The sequence below is a fragment of the Sturnus vulgaris genome, chromosome Z, assembly GCF_052056855.1.
Source record: "Sturnus vulgaris isolate bStuVul1 chromosome Z, bStuVul1.hap1, whole genome shotgun sequence".
NCBI lineage: Eukaryota > Metazoa > Chordata > Aves > Passeriformes > Sturnidae > Sturnus > Sturnus vulgaris.
In genome coordinates, this window is record NC_142283.1 from 74,189,005 (window position 1) to 74,205,163 (window position 16,159).

At 41.6% G+C, this 16,159-nt stretch overlaps 1 protein-coding gene across 1 annotated transcript in view; it reads left to right on the forward strand.

The window, feature by feature from the left end:
* Positions 1 to 12,700, forward strand: part of DCAF12 (DDB1 and CUL4 associated factor 12) — a 32,995-nt gene extending 20,295 nt beyond the window's left edge. The window contains exons 8-9 of the mRNA XM_014886032.2: positions 1,828 to 2,012; positions 2,749 to 12,700. Of these exons, the coding sequence (XP_014741518.1) occupies positions 1,828 to 2,012; positions 2,749 to 2,907 (344 nt within the window). The 3' untranslated portion in view covers positions 2,908 to 12,700. The remainder of the gene's footprint in view (positions 1 to 1,827; positions 2,013 to 2,748) is intronic.
* The last annotated feature ends 3,459 nt before the right edge of the window (positions 12,701 to 16,159 follow it).

Sequence of the window (16,159 nt, forward strand, 5' to 3'; positions counted from 1 at the left end):
TCCTTCCTAGTAGTGGATACATCATGGATTCCTTCAGTTAATTTATTTGGTTAGAGAAAGATCCGTAATTGTTCTGCATTTTATAGCTTTTTATTACTACATTTAATATCTGCCTTCATACTCCATCACCTGTTTGTGTGAAGTAAGTATTTTCCTGAGAGGCTTGTCAAGAGCACTTCTGGAGCAAAAATAAGAGGAGGTCCAGTCTTGTGCCTTTCTCCTCTTGTCCATGTGACTGCTCTTGCTGACTTCAGAGGGCTTAAAGCTTTCTGTGTGTCTTTACCAGAGCCAGCCAGATGTGTGTGACAGAGTTGGGGGGAAGGTCTTCTGCTGTCTTAAGTGCATTTGTAGCTCTCTGAATTAATGCGGAGACTCTCAAATGAATCTCATAATCTGCTTCAGTAGAGAGACTTGCACAATGGTTTCCCACCCATTAAGCCTGCATCAAGACTTCACCCCATATCTGGAGAAGGACAATGTGGCCTTGCCTTGTTCTAAGTGCATGTCACGAATGCTGATGGCTGTGGATGTCACCCAGTGGTGGAGACAGAAGGATGAGGACATGCTTCTTGTTAGGACTTTATGCAGAGGGGAAGGGGAAACTCCCTGGTTGCATCCGCAGCTCCCAGCTACCTTCTGTCACGTGTGCTGCTGGGAATATTCCAGGATGATACAGGTTCTGTGACATTCAGCACTGCTTGGTATGTGACAACACTTGGCACGTGAATGTAGCTGGCATAACTTGCTTGTTTCCTCTCCTGTTTGAATGCTTGTTTAGGCTGTAATTCAGTGGTACTTTAAAGAGGGCCTAAAAAGCCCTAGGGTTTATAACTTGGTATCCTGTCATGAAGGAAGGAGAAATACAGATGTGGTGGAGTTTAACCTGCGTGGAAGAGTTGTTTGGAATAGAGTGGTTATACAGAACAGTATTGGCACAATAAATGAAGATGAGATGACAGGATGTTCTGCAGATTGCAAATTCTTACATACAGAATCTCCCCACGATTAGTTCCAAGGGATCCTTAATTAGCTGAGACTTCAAATATAGATTTTGTGAAAACAAAATGTACTCTTTAATTCAGTGTAATGAAATAACTGAATTGTGCTAACATGTTTAGTTTGAGCTGTACCTTCCCATGTACTGGTGGAATATGGTGTTGTTTAGATGGCAGGAACCCTATTCTGTTTTCTTTCCTAGCTAAAGTGCTAAAAAGCTACTAAAAATAAGGTGTGCTTGTTTGTGAATATTTGAGTGGAGACAAATCAGGCTCATTAATAATTCTGAAGCTATCTTAGCAGCAAAGTGACTGGTGATTATTATGGTTGCACTTGTTTACAGCTGTCCTGTTGATCAGCACTTGGAGTGCACTTGGTGGCAACTGGGACTTAGTTTTCTCAGACAGTTACTTACTGCAGGTTGGCAGGTAGTTAGAGAGAGTGTGAGCTCATGGAGGAAAACAGCGTGATGTTCTTCCCTCTGTCTACTGCCATGTACTTGCTCTTGGTGTGTTCATTTAAAGGCTTGTGGCAGGCAGAGCAAAGGTACTCTGGATCCTAACTGCCTTATCTGGCAGACCTGAGGGCTGGTGAGGATGATGCTTCTTACCATTGGTGTAGCTGATGGTCTCAAGGAGTAGGGCAGTCATGCAATCAAAGCTGCTGTTTCAGTAGCATCGGTGGAATTTGTCTGCACCACTCTGTAGCAGTGGGAAAACTTGTGTGTTGTGGAGAATACTAGTAAGTAATAGTAGACCTGAAGCAACAGCGCTGCAGAGCCAAAGCATCCTTCTTCCTTATTGCACTGTCCATCCCTTCTCTGTTTGACAGGTATCCGCTCGGTGAGTTTCTACGAGCACATCATCACTGTGGGGACAGGGCAAGGGTCCTTGTTGTTTTATGATATCAGAGCCCAGAGGTTCCTGGAAGAAAAGCCCCCCCGTGCCTGCTATGGACAGAAGCAGAAATTAGGAGGGAGTGAAATTTTGAAGTTGACAACTGGGAAAGGCTGGCTGGTAAGTAGTTTGTAGCTGTGATAGAGGTGGGGGGAAGGAGACCCATTATACAGGAGTGGCATAGAGCTTGAGCCAATTTTTTTTGGACCTATTGTGTGAAATGTGTCTCAGTCAAACAGTATTCATGAAACCAATAACTAATAATGTAGAGCAAGAAGTGCTGCAGAATTGCTTTCTACAGAAACTTTATGGAAGGGTACTGAAGATTATTTGCTTGAGTGTAAGGTGTAGTGAATACAGTTCTTATGCACTGATTCATAAATGAACTAGATTTTCTGTCTTTGTATTTGCAAATGTAATCTAACTTCTAGTTTTCAGACAGAAAATAATTTTCTTTGTTTAAAGCTATGGTAATCTAATGTGCTACTGAAATGAAGAGAGTTTTAATTAGGTGCAATTTTAGAAACTGTGGCTTCCTGAGGTAATGCCGTGGCAGGCACTTGAGTTTGGTTTCCTGTATGTTATCATAAAACAGTTAATGGCTTTGTTTGACTTAGCTCCATTACCTTTTGTATCAGTGCAATGTCCCTTCACCTCTCTATTCCAATGCTTGGCCTAAATTTTCTCAGAAAAAGCTTCAGGACAGCTCAGGTAACTTTTAGTTGACTTATAGGAGGCTTCAGGATGGTTAAGAGAAAATACCCCTTTTTAGGTGCTGGAAGCTACCTTCTGCCTTTGTGAAACAGGGTTTTGGGTTTGTTTGGCAACAATAATGATCTAAACTTTCCTTTAACAGAACCATGATGAAACCTGGAGGAATTATTTTTCTGACATAAATTATTTCCCAAATGCTGTTTACACCCACTGCTACGACTCGTCTGGAACGAAACTCTTTGTGGCAGGAGGCCCTCTTCCATCAGGACTTCATGGGAATTATGCTGGTCTCTGGAGCTAATGATAACTCTTCATTCTGATGCTGATCTTTACACAGATTTCCACTTTTCCTTTTTTTAACAACAAAATTGTGTGATGCCATTGATTCCTGATTTAAACACAAGTTATTTTTGGCATAGTTTTCTGTTGGTCTTCAACAGTTTTGTACATCTTTTTGAATTAGTTTTTTGCTTTAACTTCCTTGATCCTTTATCTGGAGGGGTTTTGAAGTCCTTTTTTTATTGTATTTACTCCAAATGACTTTTCCCTCCATTTAGGCTGTCTTGGCCATGTGCCCCCTCCTCTACTTTGCTGTGAGGTAGGATTTCTTTCTTATAGAGTGGTTGCTCCTGAACTTTCTGTGAAAGTCTTGGGGCTGCATGTGTGCAGGTACTTTGTGTCAGTTACATTACCTGGAGTGAGAACTACTTGTAATTAAAAATTATTAAAAATATTTATAAGAGATAAGCTACTACTTTATTTGCAGAGCCTGGCCCTGGCCTGGGTTGATCGTATTTTTTAAAAGTACAAGTCTAATGACACTGTTTATACGTAGAGGAATATGGTAATTTTAAGCTGTATTCACTGGAGCCCGGGGATGGATTCCCTTGGGTTATTGCCCATCAAATCCAAAGTGAGGTAGTTTTGAAAAGTGCATTTGTGTTCAAATGGTAGTTTTCAGCAGTGCTAGGAGCAAAAATTGATCTGTTTCTTCACTGCCCATCCAGGTATCAGCTTGCACAACGGGAGTTTTTATAGGCTGGTGTGCAGCGTGGCTGTTGCAGGGTGACATTACATTAAGGGCTGCAGAGCTGCTGAGAGGAAATGGGGGCTAATTATTCAAAATGAACTAAATCTGTTCTCCAGATGAAATATGAAATATGCTGTTAGGGTAGCCTATAAGCTCTTCATAAACTTCCTAAAACCTAGGACTATTTTATTCCAGGTTGTGGAAATTTTTCCCCTTTTTGCTGTTCTGGTTGGCCATCTGCTCAAATAAGCTAATGGAATAAAGAAACTATTTTTTTCTCCAAGATTAAAGGGTGCATCTCAGACTTTACTAATGCAAGCCAGAAGCTTTCTGTGAAGGAGGGTAGCTTGGTGTTCCCTCACTTTGTGCTAGCATATGCTGTAGGAGAGGCTCAGGCTTTTCCAGAACCCCCTGCTGCCTTCTGCGTTCAGACTCCCTCCAACTTCACCTGGGACTGGAGAACGGGTCCAGTGCCCTTCAGGTCCAGCTATGAAGTGTATGCCTCCCAGGGTGATGGTCTTACCCAATACCCAGCTAAAGTGCAAGACTCCAGGGTGTTCCTCCTTTTGGCAAGCACCAAACTCTCAGCTTGCTAGTGATGCTTCTGTCCTCTGCTGGAATTAATGCTTTTCCTGTGACACTGGTGGAGTAAAGTGTGTCTGTACCTCTAAGCATTGGTGCCAAATGGGCAGTTGGTTGAAACTGAGATGAAAGACAAGGCTGGGACATACTCTGTTCTCCCATCTCTGTGGGAGATCACAGCTACCACTGCAGTTCCTGCCCACAGGTCAGAGCTAATCTTCATGTGTCTTTGCAGTCACTCTCACCTTCATATTCAGTGTCTTCATCAGTAACACCAAGCAGTTAGCATCAGGCTTAAGTTCTAGCTGGTATGGAGACCTGGATGGAAATCTTACAAGGAGTGCAGGTCCCACTCATTGGAGTGGAAATCCTGGCAAGAGAAGAACTCTCTCCCAGGTGTGCACCTGTCCCAGAAGTATAATTAGCACTAATTAGGTGCTTCACAAGCAGATCATCTTCCAGTGTTTCATAATACTTCCCACTGTGGCTTGGCTGCTTAAACTGCATCAGTTCAAGGTACTGAGTATATGGCTGTACAGGCTTTTCTCTGAAAGGGAGAATCATATACCATGGGATACCTGCTTTGGTTGTTTTAGGGGCACAGAAAAGTAAAAGTATATGAAGAAAAACAAGTTTTGGAGAAGAATGGCAGGATTTGTATTTCTATAGCTACTGTGTAAGATCATTCTGTCACAAGGAACACGTTCTGCTTTGGTTTGTTTGGGGTTTTTAATTCGGTTTGGTTTGAAGTTTTTAGCCTTATTTTGTTAAAGAAGCTAGACACTTTAGTCTACTTGAGTGTCCTCCAGCAACAGGTAACAGCTGGGTATTAGTGTCAGCAGTGCAAAAGGGAGACTTCTGGTCTGGAAATTCTAGCCCTGATATTGATCTATTAATTGAAGCATATTTTAGGCTATGGTAGGAGAAGAGTATGTGTACGGCCTTCAAACACAGAGGCTGATTTTTCTGCAGTCTCTAGGTTACTGAAGAGGCATCAGTGGAGATTGTTCCTCCTTGCTGACTGTGATCTCCACAAGCACCTCAATATGTGCTCCTAAAGCCTGATAATGTGAGTGCCCTTTTCCTCCTTTTTTTTTCCCCATAGAGGGCTCTGCACAATTCTCAGATGAATCTGGACAATGATGTAAAATTTCTCAAGTCTCACCTGCTTTTGTGTATTCTGCTTCCAGGATGCTTTCCTGCAAAAATAACTTCTCATAGTAAGGGAGCCATTTTGTTGCTGTATGAAAATCCCCACAAAAAACTAGGAACCAAACCAGACAGTGCTACAAGCACACAAACAATTTAGGCCAGAGATCATTTTTAGCTAGTTTTAGTGGTTCTAAATGCTTGTAGTGATATAGATACTAAGTTTCAGAATATTTCTGTGGTTGGTCATACATGACTTTTCCAGTCATTGTTAGAAACTGAGGCACAGAAAGGTGATGATGATATGCCAATTGCCCAAAGATAAGTAATAGGAGAAAAACTGAATTTTTCTTGACTTTGATTTCCTTGCCCTGTTGAGTTGGATGTCTACTGGAATTCAGGATATGGTTAGAAATGAATGGGTTTCCCATCTAAGTGCAGGAATAGCTGTAGAGCAAAGAGCCTCCAGGTTCTGCAGAGAGGTGAGTTGGGTACCTTGCTGTTCAAAAGCCAGATACACCCGTGCAATGGAATGAGCTCAGTGTGGTGACTGCACTTCAGTAGCTTCTTGAACAGCTTGCTCTGCACTGCTGAGACCCAATGATATGCATATTTTCAGACCATCTTATCTTTTCCACTGCTTCTTCAAGATTTCCCTCCGTTGGTCTTTCGTGCTAGAATGGTTTGTTTGAAGTTGCCTCTTCCAACCCAAATCATACTAGTCTTTGCTGTAGCAATATTGTCCTTGCAGAGGTGACCTCTGCTGAGCAGGAAAAGGCTTGCTGGCATTTTGTCAACCTGTGCTCAAGACCTTCAATTTGCTTTATTTTAACTGTGTAGAAGTTGAAGGCTGGCTCAGACTATTGAATGGGGCAGTTGCCCTGGTACATGTTTGACTGAGATGACTGCACAGTAGCAGTCTGTTCTGGGGAACATACTCTGGTTTATCTTGCTTGAAGGAGAGAACTTTCAGTATAACATGCCTTCAGACTGGCTGCTATTGACTTCTCAGTCATGTGGCATCTTCTGTGCTACAAGTGAGTTTAGGAAGCAGTTAATTTTACTGCTCAGCTCTTTTCAGTAGACTACCATGTTAATTTGGGTATTTTTGGGTATTACGTTTTCAGTATTCATGACAGGTATCAAACTCAGTTGTGGGTTTGGATCTAGCTTGTAAATACTGGGTAGCAACTCCTCAGTAATAGCTTGATGTTAGGTCATGGAATGTTCCTGAGGAATAAAGCTACTTTGCAGTGTTGGCTTGAGCACAGTAATAAGAGCTGTGTTCACCCTCTTCACTAAACACCTTATTCCTCTAATTCCCCCAGGTTTGTCCCTTGTACAGTCAAGTCTTGTAGGGAGAATTGCTAGTGCTCTCCTCTGGTGCTTTCTGGGATTGCAGTAAAGAAGCAAGTCCATTTGTTGGATTCCCTCAGCAGTTGCTGGTGTTAGTTTGAGGTGAGTAAATTACCAAAGAATAGTTGATGATAGGTTTATGTTCCTAATCTCAGTTGTTCATTCTCCTCACAGATCCATTTTTAAGATTATTGCAAGAGTGCCCAGTGATCTTGCTGGACTTAGTCTGTTCACAAAAGTTATACTCATATTGTGGGTGACTCTTGTGACTCTCTTCATGAGAGGAACCCTTGAATTGCATTAAGGGTTTTATATTTGCTGCCTCCATTTTAGGTCTTTGGCAGCTTTTTATATCTAGAGGATTGAGATATTTGGGGATCATTCTCTTTCAGAATTTCATCCTATTCCTTCACCTGAGCACTTGGTTTGTCTATAGCTTGCAGCTGAAAAGTTAACAGATCACATTTATGATCCAGCTATGTTGAGTGGTGCTTTGCTGAGAGGCATTTACAGGCCTTTTGAACTGCTCTGCCTTACCTGGTGCAAGTGTGAAACAAAGGCTTGCCTACACCTTTCACAAGGTCACTTGTTTGCTTTGTTTGCAAGAAACCAAGGTCAGATGGTCTGTCAGTTACTGCACGTGGCAAAGCAGCAGCATCTTTCAGCAGCCAGGTGGGAGGTCTGTTTTTAGTGGTCAGTTACCCTTACTTTCAATAAACGTACTTTTCCAAAGTGTCTGATATCTTCTTACTTAGCTGCTTCTGCAATTGCTGCTATGACTGAATTACTGGACTGGGGTACAGCTTGTTCTGAAGGAACTTGTTGCACAGCTGTGTGTCATGCAGATGGAGATGATCCTCTGGCCAGCCCATGCTGAGCCAGGGACTGCTGAGCTACCAGGCACAAACTTTTTAGCTTAAAGCCAAGTGAAAATCCCTGTGCTCCCTGCAGGCCACCCCACAGTCTGAGTCCATGGTGGACCTCAAGTTAAAATGCATTTCTGAGTGTTACGATGCCCTCAGTAACTTGTTTGAAATTCTGAAGCTGACACCCCAGGAGAAGGGAGAGTGTAAAAGAGAACATAGCCACGTCTTCTGTGAGGTGCTCTCCTTTGTCCCTGTATATGAGCACTTTGTGTGTTGAGGATGGGCAAGGAACACCAGAGAAACAGTAAAAGGCTAAGAGTGTTTGGTATGGCTCTTGGGATTCCTGAAGAATTTAAAAACTAGAGGGGTTGTGTAAATGCCTAATCAGAAATATCTTGGAGAGATCAAGTATATATCTCTGACATTCCTGATACTCTGTTATTTTTCAATGATAAAATTAAGAAGTATCTTTTTGCTTGTGATGTTGTTATTTCATGAATACCATGTGGTACTTGGCTAATTAAAAGAATTGTCTTGCAGTAAGGAATCTTCTCATATCCTAACAGCCTTTCCCTGCTGGGAGCAGTCTGGTCTAAGAAAGTGCACAGATTTAAAATGGAGTTCTGGGGTTAGCAGAGTTGGGAAAATGTGGGCTGTCTGACTGTTCCTATACCCAAAAAACTACCAACACTTGATTGTATACAAATTGTGGTTGCTGTACTGAAACTGACAGGGTTTATAAAACCCCTTGCCACATAGTGCAATTTCTTTAGTCCAAGATTCTTTTTAATTGATTCTTTTGCCTTCAGGACAAAAAATTCAGGAGTCAATACTGTGTTTTCTTAGGAATGGCTTTTCTAGATTCCCTTACTAAAAGGGAAAATTCAGGTGCTGAATCTTACAATCTCATTAAACTTGTACTTTTTATTTGCCCATTCATGTGGTCTCTTTTCATTTTCAAGGCCTCCCGCAGTCTCAGGGTATAAATCACTATGACTCATCCAAATAGTACTGAAACGGACCAACCAGAGGTTAATGTGCCTTCTCTTCTGGTACCTTGATCTTTATAAAGTTATCTCAAACTTGTCACTGTTTTAGGGCTGGGTACATGCATTGTCTTTTTCTAAGATGTATGTGTTGAAATTGCAACAGGTTTGTACTGTTACTTGCGACTTGTCCCATTTGTGTTAGGATGTGGTGTAGACAAATCAATGCGCTGGTTGGTCTTGGTATCAGTCTTGCCAGTGACACCTGTCAGTGCTTGCTTGTGTGTTTATGTGTACATAAATGCTGATCTTCCCCACTGCCTATGGTGCATAAAATGCACAAAATACACAAGGCATTTTAAAATGTGCAGTAATCATAACTTGTTGCCTGAAGGTAGGATGTCCTACAGTGAACTGTTTTTAAAGTTTTTTTCCCAAATATTTTTAATAAGACCCAAAGCCTTGAGGGGAAAAAAAATAATCAGGATTTGCTGATACTTGATGGCTTTTGTTCTGAATCCAGGGTCTGATGTTTGTTAACAACTCCTCCAAATCCACCCATCTAACAGGCTTTCTCAGCTTGTTTCTGTCATGAGCTGTATCAGAAACAGCACTGAATCCTGAACTATCACAGAAGCTGTCAAACAAAGTAGTAACAGCTCTCTTCAAATATTACAGTGCACATTTTTTACTGTAAGATAAACCTGTTCCAAGTTATTGATCCAGCTTGCAAATGGAACAGTGGGAAATTGTAGATAGTATGTGAAACCAGCCTGTCTGCACATGGGTCTCAGTGTTCTGTTACTTTGCAAATAGTTTCTCCTCTCTGAAAAGGTTTGTGGGGTTTTTTTGTTTTTTTCAATACAAAGACATTACATTTGGCTTAGTTTTTTAAAGATATATTTGTTTACAAACCTCAAACTGACATCTGGAATTTGGGCTGAGTTTCTAACTCTTATGCAGACAGTACAATTGATACATTATATCTCATAAGAGTATGGAAACAGGAACACAAATATCTTCACTTGCTGTGGCCTTCCATGGACATGCCTATGCATAATTAACTGAATTACAGTACTGCATTCTGTTGATCCATGAGGCGACCTTTGCATTTAGAATCAGCATGATTACTCATCAATGTATTGACATTAATACATGGTCACAGAGCTCTAAGGTCTGTGTTTTCTGTGCTAACTATGTTTTCTCTGTACCACAGTGCAGACTTACTGTGGAGTTCTTTTTGCTTCATGCTAATTTCAGAGTTCCTTTAAATTCCGTAAGGTGCTGTTTTTATGATAGTCAGTTTTCTGAGTAGAACAAATGGAATTAACTTGGTTTTCTATCTTTAGCATCTTCCTTTTCTCCCATTTCTTCCTAGTTCACCTGTTAGCAATCAGTTCAAAGCTGTGTGCCTATTCTACAAATTATCAAGTCATAATCAAAAGAAAACCTGTAGCCCAATGTGGTGAGATCACTCTGCTTTTACCATAAACTTCCATGGCTGGATGCCTGTCTTGCAAGTGGAGACTCTACCCCTGCACAGTCTGCAGAAGCTGAAATCCTCTTGCATCCATATTGTTCAGTGGATATCAGCAGATCAGGAAGTGGAGGTGCCCTATGCCTTTACCCAGTGTGCTTGTCAAACTGGTCTGTAGTTGTTTAGCCAGAGAACTGTCATATTTGACTGCTACTCAAAGTCTTGACTAAAGGTTTAATTCAAGACAATACCAGGAGAGTGAGTTGCTGACTTAATCCCATGTAAAGGCTTCCTCCAGAGATTTATTTTTTCAGGGGGTAAAATTATAAAAGAGTAGCAATATGAGCAAAACAATAACCCTGTGCTCAAAAGAGAAAAATTATTTTAATGTACTTTGGCCAGTAAGAATGACAATGGATATGCTCAGAGGTGAGCTGGCAATGGAATGTTTGAAGGGTAGGCCTTGAGGGTTTGTGCCATCATGCCTTAGTTCACTGCAGATTAGTTGCTCCAGGGCTTTCAAAACTGATGGTCATGCCTCTTCAAATGAGATGGGAAGATAGCATGCAGAAAAAACAGTTTCCCCAGTGGTCATTCAGTCTTCCCCTTAACATTCAAGGTTACCAATGCATTTGTCTCTGTTTTCATGAGTGACTCTATGACTAATGTGCTTCATAGCTGCCACCAGCCCTCCACATGCTTTGTGCAGGGATGATGGAGTGAAAGGGTCTTGTCTACTGTTGACAGTGCAGGGATGTAACAGGCCAGCCGTGACTTAGAGCTTCAGCTGGTTGCTCTGGGCTTCTCTCACATTGCAGGCGTGATAGTGGGGCTGTTACAGAAAGAACTGGGTAAGTAACTTCTGGTGGGCTTTGTCCCTCTTGTTCAAAATGCTGTCTCCGGTCTTAATCTCTTGTCCCAGTCTCACTCACATCTTGTCACACTGCTGCCTGGCACTTGAGCAAGTTCCCTGTTCTCTCATGGTGTACTAGTTCAGGTACCAAGTTCTGCAAAGCCTGGGGGCACTGTTAGAGCCCCACTACACTTTGAAGCTTCTACACTGGCTTAGGCATTGGTTTGCTGAACTTGGACTTTGCTCACAGTGATCTTATTCATTTTACTCAGCTCTAGGTGTCTTCCTGGACTGTCATAACCCTTTCAGTCCAAAAAGGTTTGCTCCAAAATCACTCTGTTCCATGGAGTTGATTCTCGTACTGCTGGTTATTGCAATTCAGTGGCTTTTTCTTGTTTTTATTCTGGTATTTATTGTATTTATTCTGCAAATGTACAAAACCATACAGACATTCTCAACTCCTGAATATAGTACAGGGGCCCATCCTGAGGCATCAGAATTATTTATCTACTCTGAAGGTGCACAAAACTAAGGATCTCTTAGAGAAACAAGGAAGAAAGCAGCTGCATATACACAAGTAGAAAGGTGTCTCTGAGTAAAACAGGTGAGGGAGCAGCTTATGAATTTCAAGTTAAAAAACAGTAATTAGGGGGATTTTTGTTTATTTCTTTTAATTGCTTTAACAGGAAGCTAGGTGGTGCTTTAAGCCACAGAAAGTTGCAATGTAAACCAATATTTTCTGTCCATCACTGCAAAATGTGCCTCTCAACTATAATGCAAAGTCAGTCTCTGTTGCTCTTGTTTGCAATAGAAGATTACCTGAAGACTGATTTAATGTGTTTCTTACTCTTATATGTGATCACCTACACAACAGTCCTTGCTGGTCTTTCCCAAGCACTATTCAGCCCTATCCCTATTTAAAAACAAAACAAGGACTGCATTGAGTAGTAGAACACAATGAATTTCCTTGGTTTGAGAGAGACCCTGGAGAAAAGAATCCAGGTTCTATGTGTTTTCAATATAATTTTAAACCAATGCAGCTATTCTCTCAGACCAGTGCAGCTTCCTATGTTTCCCTCCATTTACATGGGAATTTAAAAATAAACCAAGCAATACGTGAGCCAGTTGATGTCCTTGCAGGTGAACATGCTTTTTTTTTTATTTGAAGATTGAGACTTCTCTTGTGGAAGAACTCATTGTGGATGCAAGAGTGTGGAGCTCAGATTACAACTCTTACACCAGCTTGTTAAATGCAATTAAGTATTCCAGACTGTTTTGAAGAAGACTGTGTAAAAGCTGTGAAAGCATAGACTGGAATTAATAATTTTAAAATTTAGATCATGTGTATGTTGCTTGACTACATGGACAACGTACCTGATTTTTACAGATTGGTTTCCATGTGACAGTCACAAATAATTTGCTGTTTGGAGGAAAACTTTTAGTAGATACATTTCCAGATCAAATTATGAGCCTATTTTCCCTCTTGCATTAACCGGGGTACTGTGTTCACATGCCAGAAAGATGTTGCTCTTCAAAGAACCATGTTAGTGTATGTGGCAATGCCCCATGCACTTTTTAAATACCTAGACCTGTACATTCTCATCTGAGTATTGTTAACCATGTTGTAGTCTGACAAATGAATCTTTTACTACTGCCCTGTTACATAGATAATTGTAATTAACTGCAGTTTGTTTTTATTCCACTACTTGAAGCCGTGTGATCTGAAAATTGGTGAACAAAAAGTATTTGTGCATCTTACTATGGGTATCTCTAAATAAAATGTATTTGTATAGTGTGTTGGCTTGGCTAGTATTTTCCCTTATTTGCTAACATCCCATTGCAAATAAATCCAGGGCAGTTTAAAAGCAAGTTGGATTTCTTACTGCAACAGTCCAGCCTCTGTGTGGACATGACTGATTCAATGAAAACCAAGTGAACTGTTCTTTTTCCTTTACCAGTGAGTGGATTGATAGCCCAAGGCAGAATCTCAGCTTATTTTTGTTTTTTCATAGCTTAAACATCAGTCCTAGTTCTCTGTACAGCTGTAATAATACTCATTACTTCCATAGGATATTTATCTGTTGGCAGAGTTGGGACTGTTACACATCAAAGCATCTCCTTCCTGTTCTCATCATCTGATACCTCATTTGCTCTGAGGCAAGAGTTTCCTTTCAACCACTTTCTTTTTCTAAGAAGGACCTACCTCTTAGAAGTGTTGAACAGCACAGGTAAATGTAACTGGACAGTCAGGTATAGGACTACAGGTTTTAGGGGAGATCTTGCATGCCAAAAGTGCATCCGTAGCACTTGCACATATTTTCACTGCACAGGAAAGTGAGGCCTTCACACAGCTGTCTTATTTCACTGCCTGTAAGTGGAAAAGTTACTTTTTCAGACAAGGCCTAAGGTCTAAGTCTAAGGTCTAAGTTTTATGCTGGCAGTTAAAATCCTGTGTGGACACACACATTTAGAGAGCTAGGAAATTACAGCTTGGCAATTCCTTTCAGGCCTCACACTTTAAATACGGGATGTCTGTACAATAAAGTTGGCCTTTTTTCCCCAAAAAAGGCCCGTGTGTGTTACTGTCTTTTCTCTCTCTTTGCAGCGCAGTAACCACAATCCTGTGCCTAAAATCAGCTTCTGCATCCCTGTCTTCACCCTTGGCCTCATCCTGAGAGGCTAGTTTCCATGATCATGGACAGACTGAAGCCTTGTAAGTAAAGGTTTTTAAGCTAGGTGGGAGACCATGTCTCCAGCTGCACCATCTCTGCTCTCCATAGTAGGCATTACTGATGCTTGTGAATGCTAGAAGGGCAGAATTTAAAAAGACATAGGAACACTAACACTGTTATTCCACTGAGCCTTCTAACCAAACTTTGAGAGATACAAAGGAAAACCAAAGCCCCTGGCCCTGGAGACATACAGAAAATGATGGGTTAGAGAGGGCTCTGGCAACCAGGGTTACTAACTCCCCACCTGCCTCAGATGCTCCATTGATTACAGCATTCAGATGGTGTGGGGCCTGTCAGCTGACTTACAGGACCATAAATGAACTCACAAATTCCAAGCCTGTTGGTATTCTTTGAACTCCTCTTGCATGCATATCCAGCTTAAATCTCAGCAATAAAAAGTCTAAATTGTCCCCAAGCAGCTAATTTTAGCATTCATCTATTTTGTCCCACCACCTGCCTTGCAGGTCCCCTTGTTTTCCCATTCACAGTGCAGATGAATTTCGTCCCTTATGTAAGGCAGCTCACCATTTCTGTGAAAAAGGGATTTTTAACTGTTTCATGGCCAGAGTCTTCACTCCCTCTGCCAAACAGTCTAGGTACCCTTGCTGCTTTCTCACTGGCCCTGCTTGGCATGTGCATGTATGGCAATTGTCATTCCTGTCTGTGGAACCAAAATGAGCTCCACTGCACTCCTTGGCCTGGAGCCTGCAGCTGGTCTATAGTGTTATCAACTATGCCTTCACTGTACGCTACAAACATGTGGCAATCGACATTACCCCTTTCAACACTCAATCTGCTGCCTGCCTCCAGCTCCAGCCCAGCTGCTGCAGGTTTCCTTGGCTGTCATCACTTCCCTTCTTGGGTGTATTTTGTTTCTGATCTCTGTGACTTGGGGCCTCAGCTCTTGCCAGCTGGTGGCACCGCTGTTGCTCAAGGAGGAAGCCAAACCAGGACAGGAGTCGGAATAATTTCACGCAGTTTTGTTAGTTCTTCCTAGCCACAGCTGTACTCATCCTGTCTGTTTCTGAATGAAAGATCAGAATAATCTTTCAAATACAAGGTGCTTTCAAGGTCCAGTAAATGAATTAATAAAGAGATGCCATAGAGCTTGAAATGTTTTTTGGGCAAAAGATAGCCAATTTTTAAGAGACTGAAAGTGAGAAAGTTCATAATGTATTAGAAAACAAGAATCTCTGTGCTTTGTCTCCCAACTTTCTCAGTCCCTCTCAAGCCTCCTCTGGAAGAACAAAGGTCAGGAGGGCTTCAGCCCCCTAAAAGGCTCAAGGGACCATGTGGCCAACATGGCTTTTGGGAGCTATGGGTCAGCTGCCCCAAAATACTCCGTGCACACAGGGTCTTACTCTTTCTTCTTCACTGAAGTATACTGTGAGAGGTGAGAGAGAAGCAACAGGCCTAAAGTGCAGAGCTGCAATCAAAAGGTCAGTTAAACATCACTTGAACTATTTGTGCCAAAGACATAAACAGAGTGAGGGTCATGTTCTAGGGATGCTGAAGTGTCAGCAGAAAGATTTGTAACCCCTGTAATTGGTGCCTGTGGGTTTTTTCCCATGTGTAGTCAAAAGTTTCTCTGTCTCAGGAGTTTCCTCTCTCTTTACAAACCCACTGCAGTGCCTGATGCATGTTGAATATGAAGCACACAGACAGAAATTTTACAAATTCTAGACAACTGGAAAAAATGTGACTAAAGGTTGTCTTTGGGGAGACAGTGACACTATTGCTGTAAAACTCCACCCCAAATAACTAATATAATAATAAATAATAATAATAGTGTTCTAGGCAAGTATTCACCTAGGGAGAAATTTTGGCTAATTTCTCCATGTATCTGAGCCCCAAGAAAAGTCTTGGAGCCAAAAGGGTGAGGAAAGGTTGGTCAGTACCAAGACAATAGTATTCACTTCCTCATGTGCTGTGGTGACAGCCTGACTACTACTACTGAGGGCTGCTGGACACCACACTGCAGCCAGCCAGTGAGGATGACTGCAGAACACTATTAAGCTATAACAACTTACGATCTTGCCACCTGATAAAACCACTTCATGTAGCCTTTTTTCCTTCCTGGAAATAAATTCTAGGAGTCATGATGATTTGCCATGTGTATTTATAGGAGCATTTTTCCTGTTAATCGCAGAAAGACAGCTTCAGCTTTTTACCAGTATAAATAAGCTTTGACTCCAAAAAAATCCTATTGTCCCTGTTACCTTGTAGGCTGTTGCTGTTGCACTTGGAGTTTATTTGGTTTTGCGGAAAGCTTTTAGTCCTGTGCTCTGGGCTGCTCAACTTGTTGCTTAAAGAGAAGGGAAACATCTGGAGCTTGAATGTGTGTTGGTCCTGGGACCTAGGTCATAACACCAGCAATGAGACTCAAGCTAGACTTTGTACCAGTCATCACAACCTCTTGAACTCAACAGCTCTGTAGTTCTCAGTCCGACTCATTGTCCATAAACCTAGTCTGTAGTCCATCAGTTTGTCTATGATATTCTTTTAGCAAACACCACTGAAAG